Genomic DNA, 23,447 nt, shown 5'->3' with positions numbered 1-23,447 from the left:
GCTTCAGTGCTGCTTTGAGCAGCAAAAAGCATTTCTCAGCTCAGGAGGCAATCCAACACACACCATCCACAAATTCACTACATTACATGGTTATTGCCTGCAAAGTGTGAAAGAAACTTCAGCAACATACTAGCATCTGCAAGAATTCCTATTGCAGGAATTCCTAGAATTAGAATTCCTACTAGAATTTCTATTGCAGACTGATCAGAACAACATGAACATTTGCTTTGATCACTCACTGGCAGTTGCTCACATTTATCCAGAGACATCCACAGGAATCACATCTGAGAGTGTCAGCACATTAATTAATTCTCCCATGTCGGTATTTTGCCAGCCTAGTAAATAAAATCTGTATGGAAATACAGCAAGGTACAGTGCTTGCTGCACTGCTTTTCAGAGTTGGGGAGCAGTTTCCTAAGGAAGTGCACCAGGACTGCAAGAAAGCTGCTAAGGAAGAAATTTTTAGGGCTGCTGGTGAGCTAACAAACACAGTCATTAAACATGTTACTGTGTGAAAACAAACATACAACCCATCACGCATAGTTTACTATTTCCACTTCTCATTTCTCTGCGTGCACTCTCTTCCCCAGCCACACATATCAAATTTGACCAGTATGCTCTAGTCTGAAGAGGAAGAACACAAAGTGTAAGTGCAATGAAGGTTGTCCCATCACAGAGAGGATATTAAAAATATTATACTGTGAAAATCACAGGCAAAACAGTTCAGTGAGTTCTGTGCAAGGCTGTTTGCCAGTGTGTTCAGCCCTAAGATGGGCCATGTTTCATGCTTTCTGAATCACTAATTTCAGCAGGTTATCTGAAAACAGAATGACATGAAAACCAAACCAAAACAAAAGAGAACAAAACCTCGATATCAGCAACACTCTCTTTCTCATTTCCACACTTCAAAGTCCAAAATGCACTGCAACATTATTACTCTGGGATGTGCAAGGAGGCAAAACATGGGTGAAAAATAGACACTCTTTGAAGATGATGGAAGCAGGGGAAGTGTAGTGATCCTGGCCAGGAGAGCCCTGTACACCCAGGAGTCAGTGATTCACGGTACAGTTAAGTGGAGCAGGCCCAGGTCTGTGCTGTGCTGCCTCTGGGCCGGGATTGTGGTGCACAAAACTCCTGAAAGCAGGACCAGCTTCCCTAGCTTCTTGGCACAGGGTGCAGGTGATTAGAGCAACTGCATGGCCTTGCCCTTATCTAGAAGCGTACAAGGAGTAAAGCTCTCTTGTGAATATCCTTTATGGAATAGCTGTTTTCTTGTAAGAAAACTAAAATACTGCAGCCAAAGAAGAGCCTTTCTCCAGAGACTGGCTGGCAGCCTGCCAAAGGAGAAGTCCATCCAGGATTAATCCAAGGCAGCAGGAACGTGGGCATCATGGCTTGTGATTTACTTGCTATCTCTGTTGGTCTTTACTTTGTCTTTTTAAATCATTAAATTTATTAAGTTATTTGTTTTCAGGACTTTCTTACTCAGATTCAGAGAAAAACCCTGCACTAACTGGCAGAAGAGTGAAACTGAACTGTAAACTGTGTGTTGCATTGCAATGGGTTATTGAGTAGGTGGGTGACAATACCTCTATTTCATTATAAAACTTGTAAGAAATATGTGGTATTATATGCATGTTTTAATTTTGTATTCATGTATGCAAAATAAATACAAAATATGAAAAGGTTTTATTGTGAGGTTGCTTAAAGCATTTATGGCATTGTGAAAGATGGCTCAAAGTCAGAAGCAGGAGGAAGAAATAAAGGAAATGTTATATGAGGATGACACAGCTAGTGCTTAGAAAGTAATGGCAGCAACTTGAAGCTCTGCTCCTAAGACAAGAAAGCCAATATGATCCTTCTCTGAAGCCTCTCAGATGTTATATAGTTATTACTAAAGCATGCCTGGAAGCAGATCTCTTTAGTAAAATAAAATAATTTAAAGTAACAAAAGGCAGTAGAAGTTCAAACATGATACATTTGTGTTATCTGCAGGTGTGAAACTGTTCATTTTCTTCTTTTTTCTTTCTTCAAAGATTAAAATATGCGTAACTATAGACAATACAGAAAAATGAAGCTTGCCTCATTATTTATGCATTAAGAGTTTCAGAAAAATTGTTCAGGTCTAAACTTTCCCCCTTTTGGAACAGAAGTTTCATCCTAATCTTTTGTGATAGTTTATCACGGCACTGTGGCTCCTACCCTGCCTCTTCAGTGCTCCTTCTGCATATGACACAGACTTGGTCGTCCCACAATACTGCAAAGCTTCTCTGCTCCCTTAATAAATTGTTGCAGGATTTCAGAGGCACTGTGAGAGTTTTCAAAATGCAAAATTTCTCTCATGTGCTAAAGGCAGAAAAACAAGGTGCCAGCTCTTCAGATGAAAGGTGTAGTGGAGAATAAATAAGAGTGGGACAAGCAGAGGGGAAGGAGAGGTGGACGAAAGGGCCTTGAAAAAAGCGAGTACTTCACTTTCTGTCCCTGGTAGCACCCAATTTCTCTTTTAGGTTGGTTTTTGGCTGTGCTGCTCTTAGAAGCAGTGTGTGCTGACAATCTTCTTTCACCTGCACCACGGTTGTATACGCTACCAAAGCGATTTCCAAAGAGACCCTGTTTGCCCCTCTGTCGATGCACCATTCTCGTGGTGTTACAGTCCTCTTTGAGGCCGCTTTGCCCCCGCGTGTCTCTGAACGCCTCTCAGTGTCGGTCCCCGCCGCGTCCCGCCCCAGCCGGGGGCGCTCCCCGGGCAGAGCGGAGCCCAGCCCGCTCACCCGAGCGGCGGCGAAGGCACTCGCAGGATGGTGACACTCCCAGGGTAGTTAGGGTTGGAAGGGACCTCTGGAGATCATCTGGTCCAACCCCTTGCCAAGTCTGGGTCACCCAGCGCAGGTGACACAGGAACATGCGTCCAGATGAGTTTGGAATGTCTCCAGAGAGGGAGACGCCGTGACTTCCCTGGGCATCGTGCTCTGACGCCCTCAACGTAAAATTCTTCCTTATGTTGAGGTGGAACTTCGTGTGTTTTAGTTTATGGCCACTGCTCCTCGTCCTGTCGCTGGGCACTACTGAAACGAGTGTGACACCAAACCGCAGCGGGTACAGGGCGGTAACTGCGGGACAGCCCCGGGGACGCAGGGGGGTCACAATCCCTCCCTGGGAAGAGCGGCCGCCGCCGGCTGCGCCCGGTGCAGGCCCCTTTCTCTCAAAGGGCGGAGGGGGCGAGCACAGTGCCCTCGGCGGGACCCCCCTTCACCCTCTCGGCTTTTCGGGCGGGCTGCGGCGAGACATCGACCGCCGGGGCCGGCCCCCGCGCTGGTGCCGGTCGGTCACGGGGGCGGTGCGGCGGCCAGGCGGGCGGAGCCGTGCCCGTCCCGCCCCGCCGGGAGCCCGCGCCGCCCGCCCTGCGCGGCGGGGGGAGCTGCCGGGGCGCCGCTGCCGGTCACATGTAACCGCGCCCGGTGCGCGTAGCACGGCGCGGGGCGGCAGCTCGCGGGGCGAGGCCGGCAGTGGGCCAGCCCGCCCGCCCGGGGCGTGTTTCCTTCCGCGGGGACGCGGGGCCGGCGGGGGATGCGCCGCTCTCCCGCGGCGGCGTCGGCTTTGTTGCTGTCGTGGCCGCCTCTCCCCCGCAGCCGACGGGAGCGTGTTCGGGGGCGGGGGTGTTGTTGGTTGCTCCCTCAGGAGTCCGTTGTGCGGGCTGAGGGGGCTGAGGGGACGGCCTCAAGCCAGGCTCGGCCCGAGGCACGAAGCAGAGGCGGCCTTGGAGGCGGGGGCCGGGGTGGTCTCTTGCCCTTGGGAAGCGGCGTCTTCGCTTGCTGCTGTGCGTGGGTGTTCCTTCCTCCTCCTCTTCTTCCCGCTGCTCCCCTCCCTGGAACAGGCAAGGAGCGCAGCTGCTGCGACGCGCCTGGCTCGCCTCAAAAAGTGTTTAATTACCCGGACCGGAACGAGCCGCTCGATTCCAGGTGGGCGTAGGGAACTCCGGCGGTCCTGCTGAAGTTCTCACTGCTTGGGACTGTGCCTGCCTGCTGATCCGGGTGAGATCTCGCACGAACTGTGGGTAAGCTTATTCGGAGTGCCTGGGCTGAAAGAAAGTATTTGATGTGACAGAAATGAAATGTGTGCGGAAAACAGCCAGGAGATGCCCAAGAACGAGGATTAGTTTAAGTAGTGGTGCTACTTGGGAATGGTGCTGAATAGATGTGTTATTGCAGATGTGTTAATTGCTATTAAACAAACTCTGTCTTAATTTTAGAGAGGTGCTGGGAGGCTGTCATAGAAGCATGACCAGCTTTAACTTCTACAATCCTTTACGCAAAGACTGAAACAAGTACTTTTAGATAACATCACTCATGCTTCTAGTACAGCCACTCCTCTTGGAGCAGCTCCAGTCAGTACAGTGTGTTGTGTGCGTTTGTGGACAGGTTCTGTCTGTTTGTGCAGTTTGGTGCATTTTGCCCTCCTTCTTTGCAAGCATCACATCATAACCTGTGCGTGCTGGGACATGTAAGAAATCTTCCTGAGCATGTATCAGCCTTTCCTACAGGAATCTAATTTTCATTGCTACAGGAAGATCTATTGAAATACTAGACGATGTTGTGCATTTTGCCAGCCTTGCTGTTTGTCATGAGGAGAAAACTTCCTATGCAACCCGTGGCCACTGCCTTGGAGCCTTTATGTTAAGTTGCCCAGTGCTAGTGTTGCTTCTCCTGCTTTTCTAGCTGTATGTGAGTGAAATCCACTGGACTGTGTACATAGCTAGAGGGTTCAGCAGCAGAAGATGCAAAAGCAAGTGGGTCTTACAAGTAGTGCTGCTTCATAGTCATAAGTGGCACTTCAGATCTTCTTAGGTCACTTTGAGAAAAGCAGCTTTTTATTGCTTGGACTTTATCCTAGCAGTTGGGTACAGTTGGTAGTTTGTATATAGTTGGTTGACCTTTTGTATTGAAATATTCTGTAAAGCTCCCTTAAGCAGGCATGCAGGCAGAACTGCAGGCATGCCTGTGTTCTCTGTGTGGGAAACAACCCCTGTGTGAAGATAGATCCCCTAGTAGCGTGACAGAATCACTCTGGCACAGGTCTCATAGAAGAAGATAAAAGCGGAGTATCTCAATGCTATTTTTTATACCTTCTTAAAGGATAAGATTCAATTAGCAGTAAAGTACTGCTGTGGTAGTCCTAATGAGTTCAACAGAATTGCCTTGCAGTCATATCTCAGCTGCAGAGGGGATGCTAAATACTGTTCTGTGGTGTTGTTCTGTCATGATATACCAGTGACTGTGGAGACTGCCATGCAAGCCTTTCAAGGGCACAAGGCTTAAATAGGGGCCATAAAAGGCAGTTTATCTATATCGGATGATCGATAGAATAAGGTAACACTGGCAGCACGGCTGAATGAAAGATGTGTTCTCTTTTAAGTGGCTAGTAGATTTGCATAGAGGCAGCACAATCCATATAGATGAACCTGCTAGCAGTATCTTAAGGCTAATAATTCCAAACTAAACTATTAAATTTCTCCCTCAGTGCTGATGGCTTGGATTGGTGCCTCAAAGCTGGTGGGTGGGGATTTTAGAGCCCTTCATGATGGGTCATGGGACCAAATAAACTCCTGTCTGTGCAGGAGTATAGGTGTACAAAGTATAGCTGCAAGTGCACACCATTTGAGTGCCTGTGCATTGATTTGTTTCCGTACTCTAAGCTTGTCACTCAAACTTCTGTTGGTGGTTTCTCATCTCCATTACAGAGCAAATCCTATTGCTTAAAACAATATTTACAACAGTATAAAAGGTTCTGTTAAGAGTCTCTTTGCTGCCAGCTCGATTTAGGCATGTCATTTAGCTTACTAGCTGAAGCTGTATGTTCTTTATCATTTGTCTGATGGGTAACTGCATGCAGATGCACTTTCCAGCCCCAATTGTAGAAACACTTTCACGTGAGTGATCCTTCTATGATTAGTAGCCAGACAGTAATTGTTCTGCATCATTGCATGCTGCAGGCTTACGGAGTGTATTTGAAATTGGAGGCATGGCCTGAACAGCAAGGTCTTTGAGGACTAAATCAGTGAAGCAGGCAGACCATGTTACCATGTATGTTACTCTGTTGCTAGTGTTTGCTTTAAGACTACAAACAAATCAGTGATTTTAACCTTACCTTAACCTATTTGGTGGTAGAAATACTATGCAAGTAATTTTATATAACAGTTGAACTTTCTGTGTATTTTGAGCTGTTTAAGATTCTGCTCATGCACATAACAGGCCTTGCTGCGTTCAAGAGTTGTTTGTTTGAATCAGCGTCTTGGTTTCTTTCCCAAACAGTCTTCTCTTCCTTCTCGTCAATATCAAATGGAAACAGCAGATTGTTAATGCGTTGAAAATGCATTGCTATTCGTACCTGCTAAGTGTATGGGTTGTTGACAAATGATACAGGGTAATGATAGGAGAGTGTTTTCATCTGAGACATGGCTAAAGCAATACTGTGTGGGAGGGGGTGAAAATGAACGATGGACTTTGCTTTTTTCTTCCCCCTTTCCTCTCAATGTTGCCTAGCAGAAGCTAGCAAAATGAGTCTAACTGTCCTCTTATCTTTGGTTTGTGTGATTCTCAGTGCTGCATTCCATGTCCCGCTGAAACTGTATCACTCAGCTTCAGAGATAGTATTACAGGCTGATAATACATTAACATACATGATTTTGATCATTCTCTAAACACTGCTAGAATTGATTCACTGAAGAAAATTATACCTGCCCCAGTAACAATAAACTGCGCTGTGTTGCCTCCACAAGTGGATAGATTGCTGTGTAAAGGAGAAAGTAACTTCAGGGCTTGAAGGACTGCTGGAAGAACTACTACTGTTTTGGTTTTTTTTTCTGGTAGAACTGAAAAGCATGCATGAACAAGAGTGCTGACTAACTGCTTCTGGAGAAGGCTGTATCCTGTATTTGTATCCTGTGTCTGTGGTAGATTGCAGGTGACTGATCCAGTCTGTTCTTCTGAAATATGCTAGAAAGAGCTTGCGTGGTCTTTGTCAAATTTTTTTAACAGATTCTCTCTGCCTTTGCTGATTGAGGAAAAGGTAGGGAAACCTTTTTGCTGTGTTGTTAGCTCTTTGGCAGTCTGTCCTGTTCTAATTTCTGCCTCAGTCTTTGAATATTGCAGGATCTGTCACTGTTACAGGCTTTTTGTTCCTTACCCAGTGTTCTCACTGTCTCTTTTCTTGCTGAGTGGCTTCTTATCTTACCATAGTCAAAGAGCTCCCTGCATCTATTTAAGCTCTGTGTGTGTGTGGTGCAATCAAGCTGCCTGTCCAGAACAGCAGAGTGTAAACAGTTTGTGGGACCATTCAAAACCTCTGCTAGTATAGGAAAACTACCTATGTGAGGCCAGTAATCATTAACTGACTGCAGGACCTGGTAAACCTAGTGTGTCAGGTGAATATACTAAACTGGAGACACTAAATTTGGACAGGATCTCTTGTTTTCCTATTGTATCAACAGCAATAAATTGTCTATAGCAGCACAGTGTTTTGAAGCTCTTTTTAACATAGTTTCTTGACACTGCTTAAAAGCAGTGTATTTAAATAGGGAAATTCTGTATCTAGGTCTAGTTGAATCATAAAATAACTTGAGTTGGAAGGGACCCTTCAGGATCACCGAGTCCAGGTCCTGGTGCTATGCAGGATGCCCCGTGAGTCACCCCATGTGCCTGAGAGCATTGTCTTCTTGAACTGTCAGGTTTAGTGCTGCTCTTGCTTTTCTGGAGAGCCTGTTCTAGTGCTCAACCACCCTCTGGGTGAAAAACTTTTTTTTGATACCCAACCTAAATCTCCCCTGACTCAGCTTCACGCTTTTTCCCCAAGTCTTGTCACTGGACACAAGAGGGAAAAGATTGGTACCTGCCCCTCTGCTTTCCCTCCTCAGAATGTGCAAGACTGCAATGAAGTCTCCCTTCAGTCTCCTCTTCTTCAGGCTGAGCAAACCAAATGACCTCAGCCTCCCTTCATAAAGCAAACCAAATGACCTCAGCCTCCCTTCCCCTCCAGATATTTCAGCATCTTCATTGCTCTCCTTTGGACACTCTCTAATAGCTTAATTTCTTTTTTATATTGTGATGCCCAAAACTGTCCTCAGCACTTGAGGTGAGGCAGTCCCAGTGCAGGGCAGAGCAGGACAATCCCTTCCCCTGCCTGGCTGGCAATGCTGTGCCTGATGCCCCCCAGCACACAGTTGCCCCTCCTTGCTGCCAGGGCACTGCTGACTTGTGTTTAACTTGCCATCGGCCAGGATGCACCCCCAGGTCCCTTTCTGCACTGGTACTCTGCAACGTCTCACTCCCCAGTCTGCATCCAGGGTTGTCCTGTCCCAGATGCAGAGTTCAGCACTTGTGCTTGTTAAGCTTCATACAGTTGGTAGCCGTTATAATAGTATTAAAAAGAAAAAAAAAAAGAAAAAAAAAAGGCAAACCAACTTCAGATTGTGATTTCAGTGTGGAAAAAGATTGGTTAAGGCATCACTTAGTGACTGTATTCTTCAACAGAGCTGGTAAGTAGCCATATTCCTTGCCCAAAGACCTAAGGCTCCCCGTCTAGTAGAGAGCTGTAAAATAGTTATGTTAAAAGATTTTGTTTTCTCCCTTCTTTGAACGACATACCTTTTTTTTTTCTTTGCAGTTTAAGTACAATGGTAGGATTAGAATTAATTAGTGATCTTTTAGAGTTGTGTGTTCCTTATATTGTACTATTGTGTTTCTTAAAGGTAAGGTCAAATCTACAAAGTTGTCTGAGTCCCCGATTCCCCTTCATGTTGAGATTACAGGGCCTCAGATACCCAGGCTCAAGAGAGGATAGTACTAATCACTCATGGGTATCTGACATCTCCATGCAAAGACACTCTGTTCTCCAGGGCTGGCAGCCAAAATAACTGTCAGTTAATTCTCAGGTAATACTTGGGTTAATGGGTGTACATAGTTACTTTTTTTTTTTTAAATTCCTGTTGCCTTTGGAACCCTTAAGGGATAAGGGTGAAAGCCTTGTAAGGAAAAAGCAAATGCTTATTGGTTATGCTTGTAGCAAAGCTTGCCTTGTTTGTGGCATTGAGTTTCAACTCCCAAGCCACCCTTAGAACCTAGAAAACAAGAGAAGCAACAAAACATGGGTATTTGGTTATTTAACTGCTTTGTATGTGGAATTTTAATACTTCTTAGTAGCCTGAGTAGTGGGCTGTTGCAATAGCTTGGCCATTAAGTGTGTGCCACAGAGAGAATAGTTATCTCTCTCATACCAGGGTTAGTATTAAATAACAGCTAAAAGTGACATAATTTTAAGCCAGAATGTACAGCAGTAGAACCAATTGCAAAATCTCTTCTGTTGTATATTTTATCAGAGATGACTACAGAAGCAGAACAGCAGCTTCTCCATGATGCTAGAAATGGAAATGCTGAAGAAGTTAAACGGCTGTTGGATACCTTGGACAAAGGAGAAATAAGCTTTGATATCAACTGTAAAGGTTAGTAGCCTTCCTCAAATGTTTGTAATCTTGCTGTTGAAGTCACATGTAGTGAAACTGATAGTGGTAGTATAATCTTGCGTTGTTTGGAGTGCCCAGCAGAGTAATAAAAGCCCCACTTAAACAACTTTTACACTGTGACTTAAGGGCATATTTCCATAGGGGAGAGACAATAATAAAAGAGTATGGATAGTTGCAGTGTACAGAAAAACTCAGCATAATTCATAGACACTGAAAGTGTCAACAAGACAAAGAATCAGTACCTCTTTTTGCCTGTGTTCATGCTTATGCCAACTTTGAACCTTTAGAATACTAAACAAAACAGATTGTGGTGCCCAGGGATTGTTCAGGAGGTAAATAGCTTTCATCAGAGCTGCCGAGTATATTAGATCAGGTCAGTAAATTGTGCTCTGCTCTAGTGTAAGGGTTTATTATTTTGGGGGGTTTTAGGCCCATATCTTCTTATCACACAGTAGAAGCGTTATGTTTCTTTCCACTTGCAAAAATGTTTGGGGCAGATGTTTACTTCTTACTTCTGGCAGAATGCTAGGTTTCTTGGGAAAAGAAACTAAGACTGCTCTTTGTTTGGGTCTTTGGCCATCACTGAACTTTTGCTCATGTGCAGCTAACAGAGGTGTGGCTCACCAGCTTGCTTGCTGTGCATTAAAATATCAAACTGGGACTAGATTTGCAAGCTTGCTAGTAATTGCTGACTACCTTATTTCTTTGTTATTTTACTAGTTTTTTATTTCTTTTTATTTACATGAGTATGTTTCTGGTTGCTTCTAAGATATGGGTGTGAATCTCACTCTTTCTATCCAGGCTGGTATTCCATTGTTTGTCATTTAACTGTTTAGCAGTATTGAGAAGAAAGTGCTGCAGAGGGAGAGGGAAGAGATCAACTGTGCTTCCTCTCAACCATAACAGAAGGGAACACCTTGCCCTAAAGGGCAGGGATTCCTATTACCTGAACAAGCTCTATCCCTTTCCCAAGTCTCATTCTTAATCATTATCTTACTTATCATTTTGTTTGACTACTCAGCCATGTTTGTGTTTTCTCAATGGTTAATGTGCTCTCCTCAGAAAAAGAAGTTGTGAAACCCAGGCTCTTGCTACTTCATCTTTGGGGAGCTAGTTCGTAATTTAAAGGGGAACCAGATATGCTTTGATGAAGCTGAACTCCTCCACCCTCAGAAGTATATCTTTAGTAAATATTCAATATGTGTAGTGCCTATACAATTGGAATAAAAGTACCTTAAGATTCATGCAACAGTGCCCATAAATAAGTTCCTGAACTCTCCTCTGCTTAGAAGAGGTTTCAGAGTGTCTCTGATGTGTTATAACACATAATCTGAGGTCAAGAAAGCTTAATGAAATGGCATACTCTACTGCCTATTATATCAAGCAAATGGGTGTCTGGTCAGAAAGTCAGCAGCATAGAAGAGACTCAGGTAATGAAGTGAAAGATGGTGCTTAGCTGTTTTTCTAGTTTAGAAGTACATGCCAGCTGGTTAATCCTTGCTTGGTAATAGGAGGTCTAGGAAGCTAGAGGGAATGTGCTTTGATATTATATTTAACCTAAACTAGTTCCAAATATGGATTTTGCTCACTGTGAAATCTCTGCTTTTGAAGTTTCAATTCTTCTCAACGTCTGAGAACACAGAAGTGTAATTTGTGTTATCTGGGGGAACTGCTCTAGTTGTGTGAAACTTCAGAGTTAAATATCTGTTCTTCTGTAGTCATTTTTCAGAGACTGACTTGTTTCACTTTGCTCTCACAGAGTGTTCCATTGGAAACAGTCTAAGACAAATTCAGGCCAAAGAGCCTCTGCTGTATAACTGGCCCTGGCATTCTGCCTCCTCACTAGCTAAACCACTGTGTCTTGCTACAAGTTCTGATCTGTTGGGTACCACCAGATAGTAATTGCATAACAACCTGATGATTACCTAAAGTATACACTGTAGACTGTAACTGTGTTTTTGCAACACTTAATCTTCCTTCTCTTCCTGACAGCCTCTTGTGCTTCTGTCACTACCTTGGATAATAGACGTCCTTAGAAAGTCAGGGTATAGGGAATGTCTTCAGTGCTGTAGCAGTTCCTTCAGGATTTCCATCTGATCCAGCAGTGCCACTTGGCTTGGAATAAAGTGCTTCTGGAGCAGGTGGGAGGCTGTACTGCAGGTGGTGTAAACTTCCCGCAGGGTGTGCCTTGGTAGCCCTAAGTTTGACAAGTTGTTGTGTCTGGGTGTAAAAGCCTATCTTTGACATCTTCTCCTTGTCTTTTCAGAGGGGAGCTACATTTGAGGCTGTGTGTGCTGTATATTTATAATTGTCAAGTCTGACAACAGTGATCCTAAACATCACAACTTCTGCCAAAGTGAAGGAAGAGAAAATAAATTCAGGCTTCCTGTACTTGCTCAGTTGTGACTGTATTCTACCCAGTCAGTGCTTGCAGATAAGCAGGATTTGCTTGAGGAAAATTCAGCCAAATTATCTGAACTTCTCTTTTTGGGTTCCTCAGTTCACTGGTTTGGAAACAAGGAATCTACATGAATACAGTACCAAACCCAGGTTTCATCCAAAATAATTGTGTTTTCTAAGGCCATATCTTGTTGGCTCATTCTTCTTAAATACAAGAAAATAGGGTATCTAGGAATTTGCAATGTAAAAACTCTGTAAGGTAAGGTTAATGGTCAGTAGTGTGTTATGGCAAATACACATTTGAAGGACTACACAGTGGCCTAGCAGCCCACAGCTGGAAATGGCTGTCTACCTTTTCTCCATTCTCTAAAAAAAAGTAGCACTTGAGACTTAGAGTTACCTGGCATTAAACTAAAGAGCTCTGTGTAAGAGGGAAGGGAATTACATTTTTTTTGTTGGAATTACGTTATTTCTCTTTTCCTACCCTTGCATTCTCCCTACTGTAATGTTGTCATGGTTTAAAATAATAATAAAATACAAACACTTGTGGTCACTTTGAAGAGAAATAACACCTCAAAAGCTTGAGAAATAAATGGTAAGCTAACATCAGAAATGCAGACATTCAGAGTGGATGCAGAACAAGGGTCTGTTCTTACTTTATTCAGCAAGAACTGTAAATCTGGACAGATTCCTGTTTTATTTTTTTTCATGACTGAATTCCTTGGCAGCATTGCTGTCTTGTCAGTGCTGTTAACTAATGAATGTTTTGACCTGATTGTATGAATTCAGTGCAACTCAGATCTCTTTTGTGTTCTTTGAATGAACATTACTCCCTGCTGGACTGAGGGATGAGAGATGTCCCTTTAGTATGTTATCAAACATAACTAGCCCCAGAGTTAGTGGTTCACACAGTATTTATCTTCTGTGATACTTTGGCCCATCAGTAATGTAGGGTAGGAGCTCTATTGTAGGTCAGACTGTAATGAGGGAAAGATCTAAATCTGGGATTGGAAGCAACAAGAGTTGAGAAGAAGGAGAATCAAATTACAAAAGAAATTGTCAATAAAGGGCAGGAATGTTGACTGGAAACAATTATAAGAAATGGGAAAATATTTCAGCTCTGAACCACATTCTAATGTTAATTTTTAATATGAGAACAGAAAAGATGTAAACTCTCAAGATGAACAGTTTATTTTCCTTGTGCTTGTGGCTTGTTTTCTCAGGGCAAACTTAGGTTGTGTGTGTTCTGTGCCTCAGTACTTGAGCTTATGTGACAGGGGAAAAGTTAGTGGTGGCAGTGATTTCAAAACAATTTCCACTGCCTTATTTTCATTTTTCTTCCAAGTACAAAATGATAGCTTTTAGATGACACTGTAATGCTGTGGGTGTATTGGTTAGTTAAAAACAAGGTATAGGTTTCTTTTGCTTAAAACAGTTGAATGTTGCAGTTGGAAAGTAAAGTGAGTTGTTAACTTTAGTTAATCTTTAATGCTTTAATATCTTGCTTTTAAAGAAATTATTGTAGGAAAATTGTTGAATTTCCAGGTCATGTTTTAAGTGCTCTTTAAAGCATAAATCATATTTTCCTTTACATGTTCATTTCTGTGCCTGCTTCCTGTCTGTGCTTTATCATTCTGCAACTTAGACGTGTAGATAATACATGAGTTCTACTGTGCATAAAGATTTCAAAGCACATTACTTAGTAAGGCTGTCTTTATTAGAACTGAGTAAAGAAGCAGGCAACAAAAAAGCTGGCAACGAAACCCTGAACATTACATCATTCTACCTATTTTATTTTGTTTGAAAGATGGGTTGTCTTACCTCTCATTTGTATGAAGAAAATAAAATTGTGTAAACCAAAGAGTTTTTTGAGAAACAAGAGAAAAATGTGCTTGCATGTGCCATTTTCTTAGTGAATGAAGAATGAAAGTAACTGAAGCTACTTGCAAGTATTGAAAGGTGTTACAAGCAAATAAAAGTTTTATTCTCAGTCAGTTGACACAACTTTTCCCTTTCAGAAGGTTGTGGGGATTTTTTGTTTGGGTTTTTGGGGTTGATTTGGTTTGGTTTGTTAGGGTTTTTTTGGTGTTTTGTTTTGATAGTTTGTTTTTTTTTTAAGATTTGAATCCAGCTTTCTCAAACTGCCTCCTGATTTTTATAGTAATTTAAATAATATGAGTAGTATTGATGCTTCCAGCCTCTTTGTTCCTCTGCTACTGTGAAGAATGGTCATCTGTGACAACCTCCAAGCACACAACAGTATCTCTTTTGTACTGTGTGATCAAAACTTAATTTACCTGTTTTGTCTTTTAGGCAGAAGTAAGTCTAATATGGGTTGGACACCTCTTCACCTTGCTTGCTACTTTGGACATGCTGTTGTGGTAGAGGATTTGCTGAAGGTATGTGTCTGTTTTCCCCTTAGTGTAAGGCTAGAAGCAGTTAGTGTTTGTTCAGGTTTTTGTGATCGAAGAAAAGAGGCTTTGCAGAGAGGCAGAAGCACTCCTACAGTTTATCTGCTTGTAACATGGACATAACTAATTGTGTGATATTAAATAGGCCTGGTTTAGAAGGACCCAAAATAGTGACAGTGGAAGTCTATATAGTAGTATACAGCCCTTACTATGAGCAGTTTTTACAGTTATTGGTACTTTGCTGGTTTTCTCTTGGAGTGTAACTATCTGCATGTAGAAACTAAAGACATGCAATATATAGGTATGCACTCATGAAAGCTCAGGTTTTTTGAAGCTTAGTGGGTATCTGTATATAATAAGCCAGCATATGATACTAGTAATGCAATGACTTCAACAGTTTGATTAGTTTACTGTTGTACATTAAGTGCTTAAGTTTAGGCAGGTTCAGTTACCAAGCTGTAGAAAAGTCTAAAGTGTCTCAAATAAGAAAATGCTGCATTATCTAATTCTATATTGTGCATAGAAGTATGCATAGAATTTTGTGCAAAGTAGCCTGTATGTGTTTCTTTCAGGCACAGGCTGGTACAGTTGGACTCATTATTTCTTTCTAACATCTTTGAAATCATGAATTGCATGTTGAATTTTGGAACTATGGAATTCTGTTATCAAAACTGATGTGTTTGTATTTGCATAACAGCTGCAAATGCAGTGACTATGTAGTTTCTGACTGAATTTTTTTTTGGTTTTGCTCTCAGGGTAGCTTCAGTGAACCTTAACAATATTAGGCCCTCTTTCATATTTGAAAGATTTTGCTGGATGGAAGGAGTGTGATAAACAGGCTTAAGTGCAAAACTAATCTAAACTTGATTTTCATTAAGAATAAAAGATGCCAGCATAATCCAGACTTTAAAGGAGCAAACAAATTTGAGATTTCTTTGAGAAATTTTTCTCTAGCCTATACACTTGCTTAGTAAATAAAGCCATTTTCAATTCAAGCAGGCTACTTAAAGCAAAAGGTAAAGTTTTATCACTTAATGCATTTATCAAGCATCCAGCTTGAGTTGGAAGAGTATAGAGTATAGAAGGACTTTGTACTTTTAGTTCTTTTGATAGGGCTCTTGAAAGGGTATTATTTAAAGAACAAGGTGAGAAATAAGTGAGGCTATGCACTTCTGAAAGCTGGGCATGTATAAGTGTATATGTACTTGTGCAAAGAGCAAGTGAAGGAGTCATTATGAGAAACAGAGTTCTGGAGCTATAGCCAGGTTCATCAGTTAACTTGAGGCAGGCAGCAATGAACTGGCTAAATCATGTGATCTAAATATATGTGATGAAGTTAAGTATGCCCTGCCCTCCCTTTGACCCTTTGAGAGGTTAGGTAGAATGGTGTAGAAGAAATACTTAATGAAAGAAGGATAGGATTTCTTGGTTTCTTGGAAGAGTGCCTGTGCACTGTGGCAAACACTCCTCCTTTCAGATAAAAGGCATGGGATGGAGAAAGTGTGTGACAAAAGGAAGGGAGATTTAACAGGAAGACCTACAAAACCTCAAATAACCTAAGCCAAAAAAACCCAAGACAGTAACAGCACCCACCCCTTGTTTTAAACTTAATTTCCCTATACTCTCTTCTTAAAAGTGTGAGATATGCCTGAAAAAATGCAGGGGGCTTTTCCTTTTGGAGGCAATTGAGAGAATGTTGGCTATGAATCTTAGATACTTACTTAATCCTTGTTTCCAGGATAACTGTATTACAGTTCTGATCTGATTTGCCACAAGGTCTACATTAGTGTCCTGTCTCCCCTTCCCCCAAGCAGAGGAAACAGCCATGTAGCTCTTGTTGGAAGGATATTCAGATGTCTGTTGGTGTTGCTGTTTAGGCAGGTGCAGATGTGAATGTGCTGAATGACATGGGGGACACTCCGCTCCATCGCGCAGCTTTCACAGGGCGTAAGGTAAAGTATGGTGCCTTTTTTAAGCCTCACTTGTAGAATTATTAAGAAAGTGCTACCAATAAGATCACTTCAAAAACATGTTTTTACAGGGTCTAAAAATGACTTATTGTCTGTTTTGGTACAGCATGTTCAGAAGGATTAGGCACATTGCCTAGCTTGCATAACTGTGAAAAAAAAAAAACCACAGGGAGAAACCACATTGTTTTAATCTTAGTAGCTTCTGGAGGGGAAAGAAATCTCTTAAATTAGGACACACAGGGCCATTTGGTGTCTGGAAGTTCTATTTCTTCATAGTTAATTAGAACTAAAGAGCTTTTTATAGGCCTGTGCAATGTGACACTAGTTTGATTTTTTTCCCCTCCCACCATTGCCGCCATCATTCCAAAACTAGTATTACCTCTATGGATAACATCTTGGCCCTTTAGAAAGAGTGACTACTTACTGTTGTGTCAAAAGAATCAGTTGTACAATTTTTATCTGTCCAAGTCAGCATTCACACCAGGTACACCAGCTTTTCAGGGTCAGTCTGTTCAGCTTTACCTCCTGTTGGTTCCTTCAGCCTGACTGATTGGAGAGAAAATGTTGCAGTCAGAATCACTCTTCAATCTCTCTAAAACATCCCTTCCTGTTTTCATTACAAACCAGCAGTGGTGAGAAGCCGTTGGTTACAAAGCTCATCTTACAGGATGTCAATAGCTGGAAAGCCTGATTGTGGCCTTGCAGTTACAGACAGATAAGCAGTGTTTTTCAAATTGTTTTTCAGGAGGTGGTGATGTTACTCTTGCAGCATAATGCTGATCCTTCTATTGTTAACGGCAGTGGAGAGACTGCAAAAGAAGTTACCTATGACAAAGACATAAGGAATATGTTGGAAGGTAATTTTAATAGGTCTGAGTTTGTTTTGGGGTTTTTTAACATGTGTGCATTCTAAAAACTGCTTTTTTTCCTGCAAGTTACAGAAGCTCAGTTGAATTTTCTTTTTAAATTTGGTTATTAGAAAGAAAACAGTCATAGTTTTTGGTTCTTGTCTGCAGTACTGACAAGTGGGGTTTTTTTGGGACTCAGGAGTTAAGTTTTATGGATACAAATAGCATTATTCAGGTTACTATTTCAGTCCTGCTGGGGTAGTCCTTGCTACAGATTTGAATGGTATGTGGGTAGTCAAAGCCTTGGCTCACTGGAAGAGACAAAACTAAAGTCAAGAACAGTAAGTGGCTTTGTGTCCCCCAAATCATTAGAGAGCAAAATTCTGAGCAGCTTGCAAAGGTGAACCAGTTATGGATCACATTTAGGACTTGCTATTGCAGTATTAGATATTGTGTCAAAAGGCATAAAAAAGTAAAAACACTTCCCCTTGTTTCCTCCATGGCCTCACAGGTGTCAGAGGTGAGGCAGATGGTGTCCAAATACTAATCTAGTTCACTGATTATAGTTTCGGAGAGTTCAAAAACTGTTGCTTCCTGGTATTACTATGTAATACTCTTAAATACTGATGGAGGTCTACCACAGACTACTGTGTCCACTACCACAGACTGCATATAAGAAGTGATCTCTCTTCTGATTCTATCTGAAAATGCACAAATAACTCATTTCCACTGCTCATCTGCTGAATTGTTAGAAAAGAATAAAATTTTGGTAGGATGATAAGAGTAGAAGAGAAGCTGAAAAAAACATAGGGAAGATCTGACATGAGGGTGTTGCATAGTTCCCATTTTCCCTTCTGCAGGGAGTGGGCTTGGTTTTAAGTGTTGAAATAATAATAATATATATGTGCATGTGTATACAAACTTGCACATCTTATCAGATGTGCTTTGAACATATTTTGGTCTGTCACAGACTTTTCTGAGTAAATATTCTATTTATACCTGTCCCAAATAAATAAGACTGAAAACTTTTGCTTCTCTAGGCTTGTTTTGCTATACTTTTTTTGAATGCTGTGCTTTCTATGTTCTTTACTGAGAATGACCTTACTTTTATTTATTTTTATATATATATATATATATATATATATATATATATATATATATATATATATATATATATTTTTTTTTTTTAGCAGTGGAAAGGACGCAAGAAAGGAAACTGGAAGAGCTCCTCTTAGGAGCAGCAAGAGAGGGGGAAACAGGGAAACTGACTGCCTTGGTAGGAGTTCCGGTCAAGTGATTCAATCCATGATGCTAATGTAACAAAATATGACTGTGCTTTGCATTCCAAAGGCTGTGACTTTGGAATATTAGTGCTGTGCCCCATGTTATACTAGGAAGGTACTGAACCCTCAAGGATTTTTTTCTTTGTTGGAGGTTGCAAAACCAACAGTTTTCAACTTCTTTGGTGTTTTTAAATCCTTTAGAAAGAGTTTGCTAGTTTGTTGTAAACAGCAGCGTAATGGTTCATGGTCTGCTGAGATAAGATTAGTATGTTATTGTGGATACTTTAATGTCATGGATGTCTAGATTTTCACCACAGTGTGCCCTGTCTTTAATTTTGAAAGTAAGCTCTTTCTTGTTAGCATCCATTGTAGTTTTTAATGGACAGTCATCTGCACAGCACAGTTTCATGCTGAGCAGAAATTGAAAACTGTGTATTTGTGTATGTGCACACTCGTAGTAATCCCAGATGAACAGTGTGATGGCATGGCAAGGCTGTGGCAGAAGCAGATCACAGAAAGACTGGAGGGTGCCTCTGGGTGTGATCCAGTCCAGCTCCTGTTTGCAGAGCAGAATGAACTAGAGCAGATTGCTCAGGACCAAATCCAGCTAGGTTTTGAAGCAGAGTCACAGTGCTTGAGCTCACACTTTTGAAAGTCCTGAATGAAGTTCTTGGAAATAAGACATGCAGTATGGAACAGTTTTTACCTACTTAGCACCTTTAGTAATGCCTTTTCAGGCACCAAAATTCACAAATGTGAGATTTGTATATTGAGATATTTGGTGTTCTTTATTTTTCTGCCTGGAAGCCAGAAGTGAACACCTGTTTGCAATTTACTTCCCCCTCTTAAATTTTTTTCTCATAGCCCACAGTGCCTTTGTCTTTCTAACTCCTTGCATGGAAACTCTTGTTAAATCTTTGGTCATCCGTGTAATTCTTATTTGGAGATTTTGTACTGTCCTCTTTGCAACTGAGAGAGAACCAGCTCTGTACACAGCACCTAAGATGTAGAAAAATATGCATTAAAAACAATGCATTAATATGCTGCACAATTGTACTAATTGTAATTAATACACTGCCATAAGTGATCTGTTCTTGATTCTGATAATTTTAATACTTGTTACATGTCTGCTGGCTAATCCTTAACCTCATGTGAAAATAAAATCAGGAAAAAAATGGCTCCTTGTAGAAATCTGTCATTAAAAACCTCTGCTTTCTTTCATGTGGCATGTAACTATGCATGAGCCTGTAATTCTCCCTGTGAACATTGTAATTTCTAAGTGATTTTCTTTTTAAAAAATATTTTAATAATTTTAATATTTATTTTATTTCTGTTTTAATTTTTTTTATATTTGCTATTTTTGAGCTCTGCATATGTAAAGAAAGCTATATATTGACTTCTAAAACTTTTCATAGTATTGTCATGTTTTTGACCTGGAGTCAGTTTTAAGTCAATCCTTTACAGGTGTTCCTTGGAATACACTTATAGCTCTACAGTTTCCTACCCTTTGACTTTCCTACCCTTAGGTTAATACCTCTGTAAAGAATTTGTGTAGTTCTCTCAGAACTGCCCTTTAGCTCCAAAATTCATGATACTTTACCTACTGATTGTTCAGGCATTTCTGCTCCTACTTAAATTTTTTTATTAGAAGACTATAATGCTCATGGAACTTTAGCTGCTTATATCTACTTTTATTGTGACACTTAATACCAGAACATGTTATTTACTAGAAGTTAGATTTTCAGCAGCTGAATCTTAACACAGGCTCCTTAGTCTAGTTGAAACAAAGCCAGTGTGTTCTTCCTGGGAGTTCTCAAAAATGTACTGTACATTTCCTGAAATGACTGGAGAGATTTTTATCTGAATGAGTTGATGCATGAAGCTTCCTTCCAACTATTCCCTTGTAACGTGGCATGAGGTGCTGAAAGCACAGGCATGTGGCTTAAAAGGTATGGAGGCAAGAAGTCAGAAGAGGAAGTAAATGTAAAACAGCTGGTTGGAAAGAGCTAAAGCTTAGGAATCCTCAGAAATGCAAGTATTTGACTACAGTGTTAATGGGGGTATGCTTCCACAAACTCCTTTTTTTGGACTTTTGTTCTCTTACCAGTTGTTCTGTAAACAACAGCTTGTATAAAGGATAAGTAGTTTATCCCTTACAGGACTACTTCTGAGGTTGGTATAAAGTGATTGCTGTTGGTGTTAAGTTGTGGCCATGGGAATTCTATTATTATTTTGTAATTTTGACTAAAAATAGCATATGCCTAATGTGAGTACTTAAACTCAGTTTCTCAAAAGTTGTTGTCATGCACTTGTGACTGGTCTCCTAAGGCTGCTTATCAGTAACTTAGCCTTTCTAGTAAGGCACTCCCATCTGGCTTGTGAGTTGAAGTGGCTGGTAGTGTGTGAAATGGTTTGGGCTGGAAGAGACCTCTGCAGATCATTCAGTCAAACTCCCATGTATGCATCCAGTAGCCACATATTTGAGTAGAAGTGTAGTGGTGTTTTAGGGTAGTTAGTAGTGTCATGCTTCATGACCCTTCTTTTAAGGGGTCAGTTTTTCAAAGTGTTTATGTTGTGTGCAAGTAAAACTCAGCTTTGGGTTGGTTGTTTTTTTTTTCCTTGGTTACGTAGCTACTTTTATTTTAATAGACTTAAGAATGCAGCAAAACTGTTTGTGTAACAGATTGCCTATCCTAGAAGCTCTAAATGGCCTAGGATATCTGGCATTGAGACTGGCAGGTCTGCCACCCTTCAGTACAAAGTTCTTATTCTCTGAAACAGGGTGGCTGCACAACTTTTTTCTGGGTTTGCACTGGCCTGTGCTAACTTCTGCACCATGCCTGGGAGTCTTCTATGAAGAACAGCAGACAAACAGCAGATTTTTGATAGTAGAGCTGGATAGGGCCATTCTAGCATATAAATGACTGAACTGCAGTGCTGTGCAACTTTCCCTGGCACTGTGCGGTTGAGCAGAAAAATGTGTCCATATTGTGCAGCAGAGGTGGAAGGGGTGTAGCAAGCAAAACACTGAAGTTCCTTACTCTAGCTGAATGTCTTATTTGATTGTTGCACTCCTTGCCCTTGTCATAACACTTGCTAAATGCCCTCTGTTTTGCCAGGTCTACCCTGAAGCATCCTAGTTAGGAACAACTAATTTTCAAAAGACAGATTATGGCATCTGGAGAGGGGGGAAAACTGATAAGTAAGCAGAACTTTGTTTTTTTTCCAGTTAAACAAGCGCAAGCCACCTGATATCAACTGTACAGATCAGATGGGGAACACGCCCTTGCACTGTGCAGCATACCGCGCTCATAAGCACTGTGCATTGAAACTTCTAAAAAATGGAGCAGATCCTAAAATAAAAAATAAAAATGGTGAGTACCAAATGAAAAGTATGTTTAATGGTAAGTGGAGACACAAATTCAACATCTTCTGCAAGCTGTGTAACTTATTACACAGTGTTCAGGGAAAATCTTACAGTACTTTACCAGCTTTGTGTCCCTTATAAAGGAAGGCCAACAATGACTAAATTGCAGGAGGCTGGAGAACTGTAGCAAAATGGTTATTGTATGTGCTTTGATTTTCCAAGCCTACCCGTTTCTGGAAAATTTACTGACTGTCTTAACAGTAAATTGTGCCTGGCTTTTGTTTTCTTGATGCTAAACATTGAACACAGGTAACAAAAAAAAAAGCAAGATTGAAAATATGCCCAAGACAAAGTGACTCCTCAGAAGAAGATTTCTAATAAAACCAAAAAGAAGAAAACTTGATGCAGATGTTCTGCAAACTGTGTTCTTGTCCTCTATTTAGAGATGCCTCTGTCTTGATATTTGTGAGTGTCCTAAACTGTTTTATATAGCTGGAAGCTAAAAACAAATTAAAATCAGTAAGGGCAAAGGTTTCTCTGTGGTTAGTAGAACTCTGATGAGCAGTACAGTGCCCTAAAGTTCAATACCTTTTTCCGTCTTCTGCCCTTAAGGAGTTGATGTTCCCTAATTATAAGTAAGTGTAGATGCTTTAAAGCCAAAATGATGGATGATGAGTGTCAAATTATTTTAAAGTACATCTAAGTTTATTTGCATCAAATTCTTATGCCTTGTTTTGTTACAAAACAGATCAGACACCCCTTGATCTAGCCCAAGGTGCAGAAATGAAACTGATACTGGCAGGTAAAACTGGAAAGGTAGGAACTTTTGTTTCAATTTAAAATGCCAAGGCTGTGTAGTTGAAGCTATTCCTATATGAGCTTTAATTTCTGTGCAGGTTATCAACAAACCCCTGAGGCGATATGAAGGTCTCCTATGGAAGGTATGGCTTATTTCCCTTTCTCAAATAGCTTGTAAGATTTCAAATTATGTCCTTTTTCTGTATTTCAGTGATAACTGATGAATGAAAGGATTTTTGAATAGTACTTAATAGTAATTTTGTCTAATATGTATAGATGGGCTGGCTGAGTGGAGCAGCTACCAGAGTCATGGTACCCTGATCTTAACCTCAGTCACTAAAATCTTTATTTCTTGGTAATTTTTGTGGCAAAGCTGCACTATGATAAGGCTTTGTTCCTTTCGTGTGGGCAAAATGCTTTTTCTTTCCTCAATGGATTACTTTGATAATCTCTGACTGATACATTGTCTTTAAGAAACTGTGACTAATATTTTGCCATCATCTTCTGAAAATTTTAAAACTTAGTGGGAAGATGGCATTTAAAGAGTTTAAAGCTCATTTTACTGTGTTGCTGAAGTGAATCTAAGGTCTACATGAATGTTTAATTATGTTGCTTAAAGAAATCTTTACAGTTTTCTTCAGTGTAAATTTTCCTATATCACAATTGTAATATAAGGAACTGTTCTTAAAAAAGAACTGTGTGCTAAAGCTTGAGAAAGATAAAATGTTATAGCTGGAGGTGTCAATGTATTTTGTTTCTCATTTGATTTTATAAAATAGAATTCTGTGGTGACAACAATTCCTGTAAAATTAAAAAATGCAACATTTTAATATTTCGGTTCTTACTGAATAGCAGG

The 23,447-nt window shown here is 40.9% G+C and overlaps 1 protein-coding gene across 3 annotated transcripts in view; it reads left to right on the top strand.

Annotated features, from left to right (window-relative positions):
* Window positions 1-3,525: 3,525 nt before the first annotated feature.
* The window catches only part of OSBPL1A (oxysterol binding protein like 1A), a 77,294-nt gene continuing 57,372 nt past the window's right edge, over window positions 3,526-23,447 (top strand). Inside the window, exons 1-9 of one of the 3 annotated variants that reach the window (XM_050970473.1) lie at window positions 3,526-4,054; window positions 9,371-9,493; window positions 14,228-14,313; window positions 16,203-16,277; window positions 17,041-17,152; window positions 18,334-18,419; window positions 21,656-21,800; window positions 22,542-22,609; window positions 22,690-22,734. In XM_050970473.1, the coding sequence (XP_050826430.1) occupies window positions 9,373-9,493; window positions 14,228-14,313; window positions 16,203-16,277; window positions 17,041-17,152; window positions 18,334-18,419; window positions 21,656-21,800; window positions 22,542-22,609; window positions 22,690-22,734 (738 nt within the window). In that variant the 5' untranslated portion in view covers window positions 3,526-4,054; window positions 9,371-9,372. Of the gene's footprint in view, window positions 4,055-8,797; window positions 8,927-9,370; window positions 9,494-14,227; window positions 14,314-16,202; window positions 16,278-17,040; window positions 17,153-18,333; window positions 18,420-21,655; window positions 21,801-22,541; window positions 22,610-22,689; window positions 22,735-23,447 lie in introns of those variants that run through there. The other 2 variants (XM_050970475.1, XM_050970474.1) reach the window with 2 other exon arrangements.

Source organism: Serinus canaria, chromosome 2, assembly GCF_022539315.1.
Source record: "Serinus canaria isolate serCan28SL12 chromosome 2, serCan2020, whole genome shotgun sequence".
Classification (NCBI taxonomy): domain Eukaryota; kingdom Metazoa; phylum Chordata; class Aves; order Passeriformes; family Fringillidae; genus Serinus; species Serinus canaria.
The sequence above is the reverse complement of the archived record's forward strand: the minus strand, read 5'-3'. Positions and strand labels throughout refer to the sequence as shown.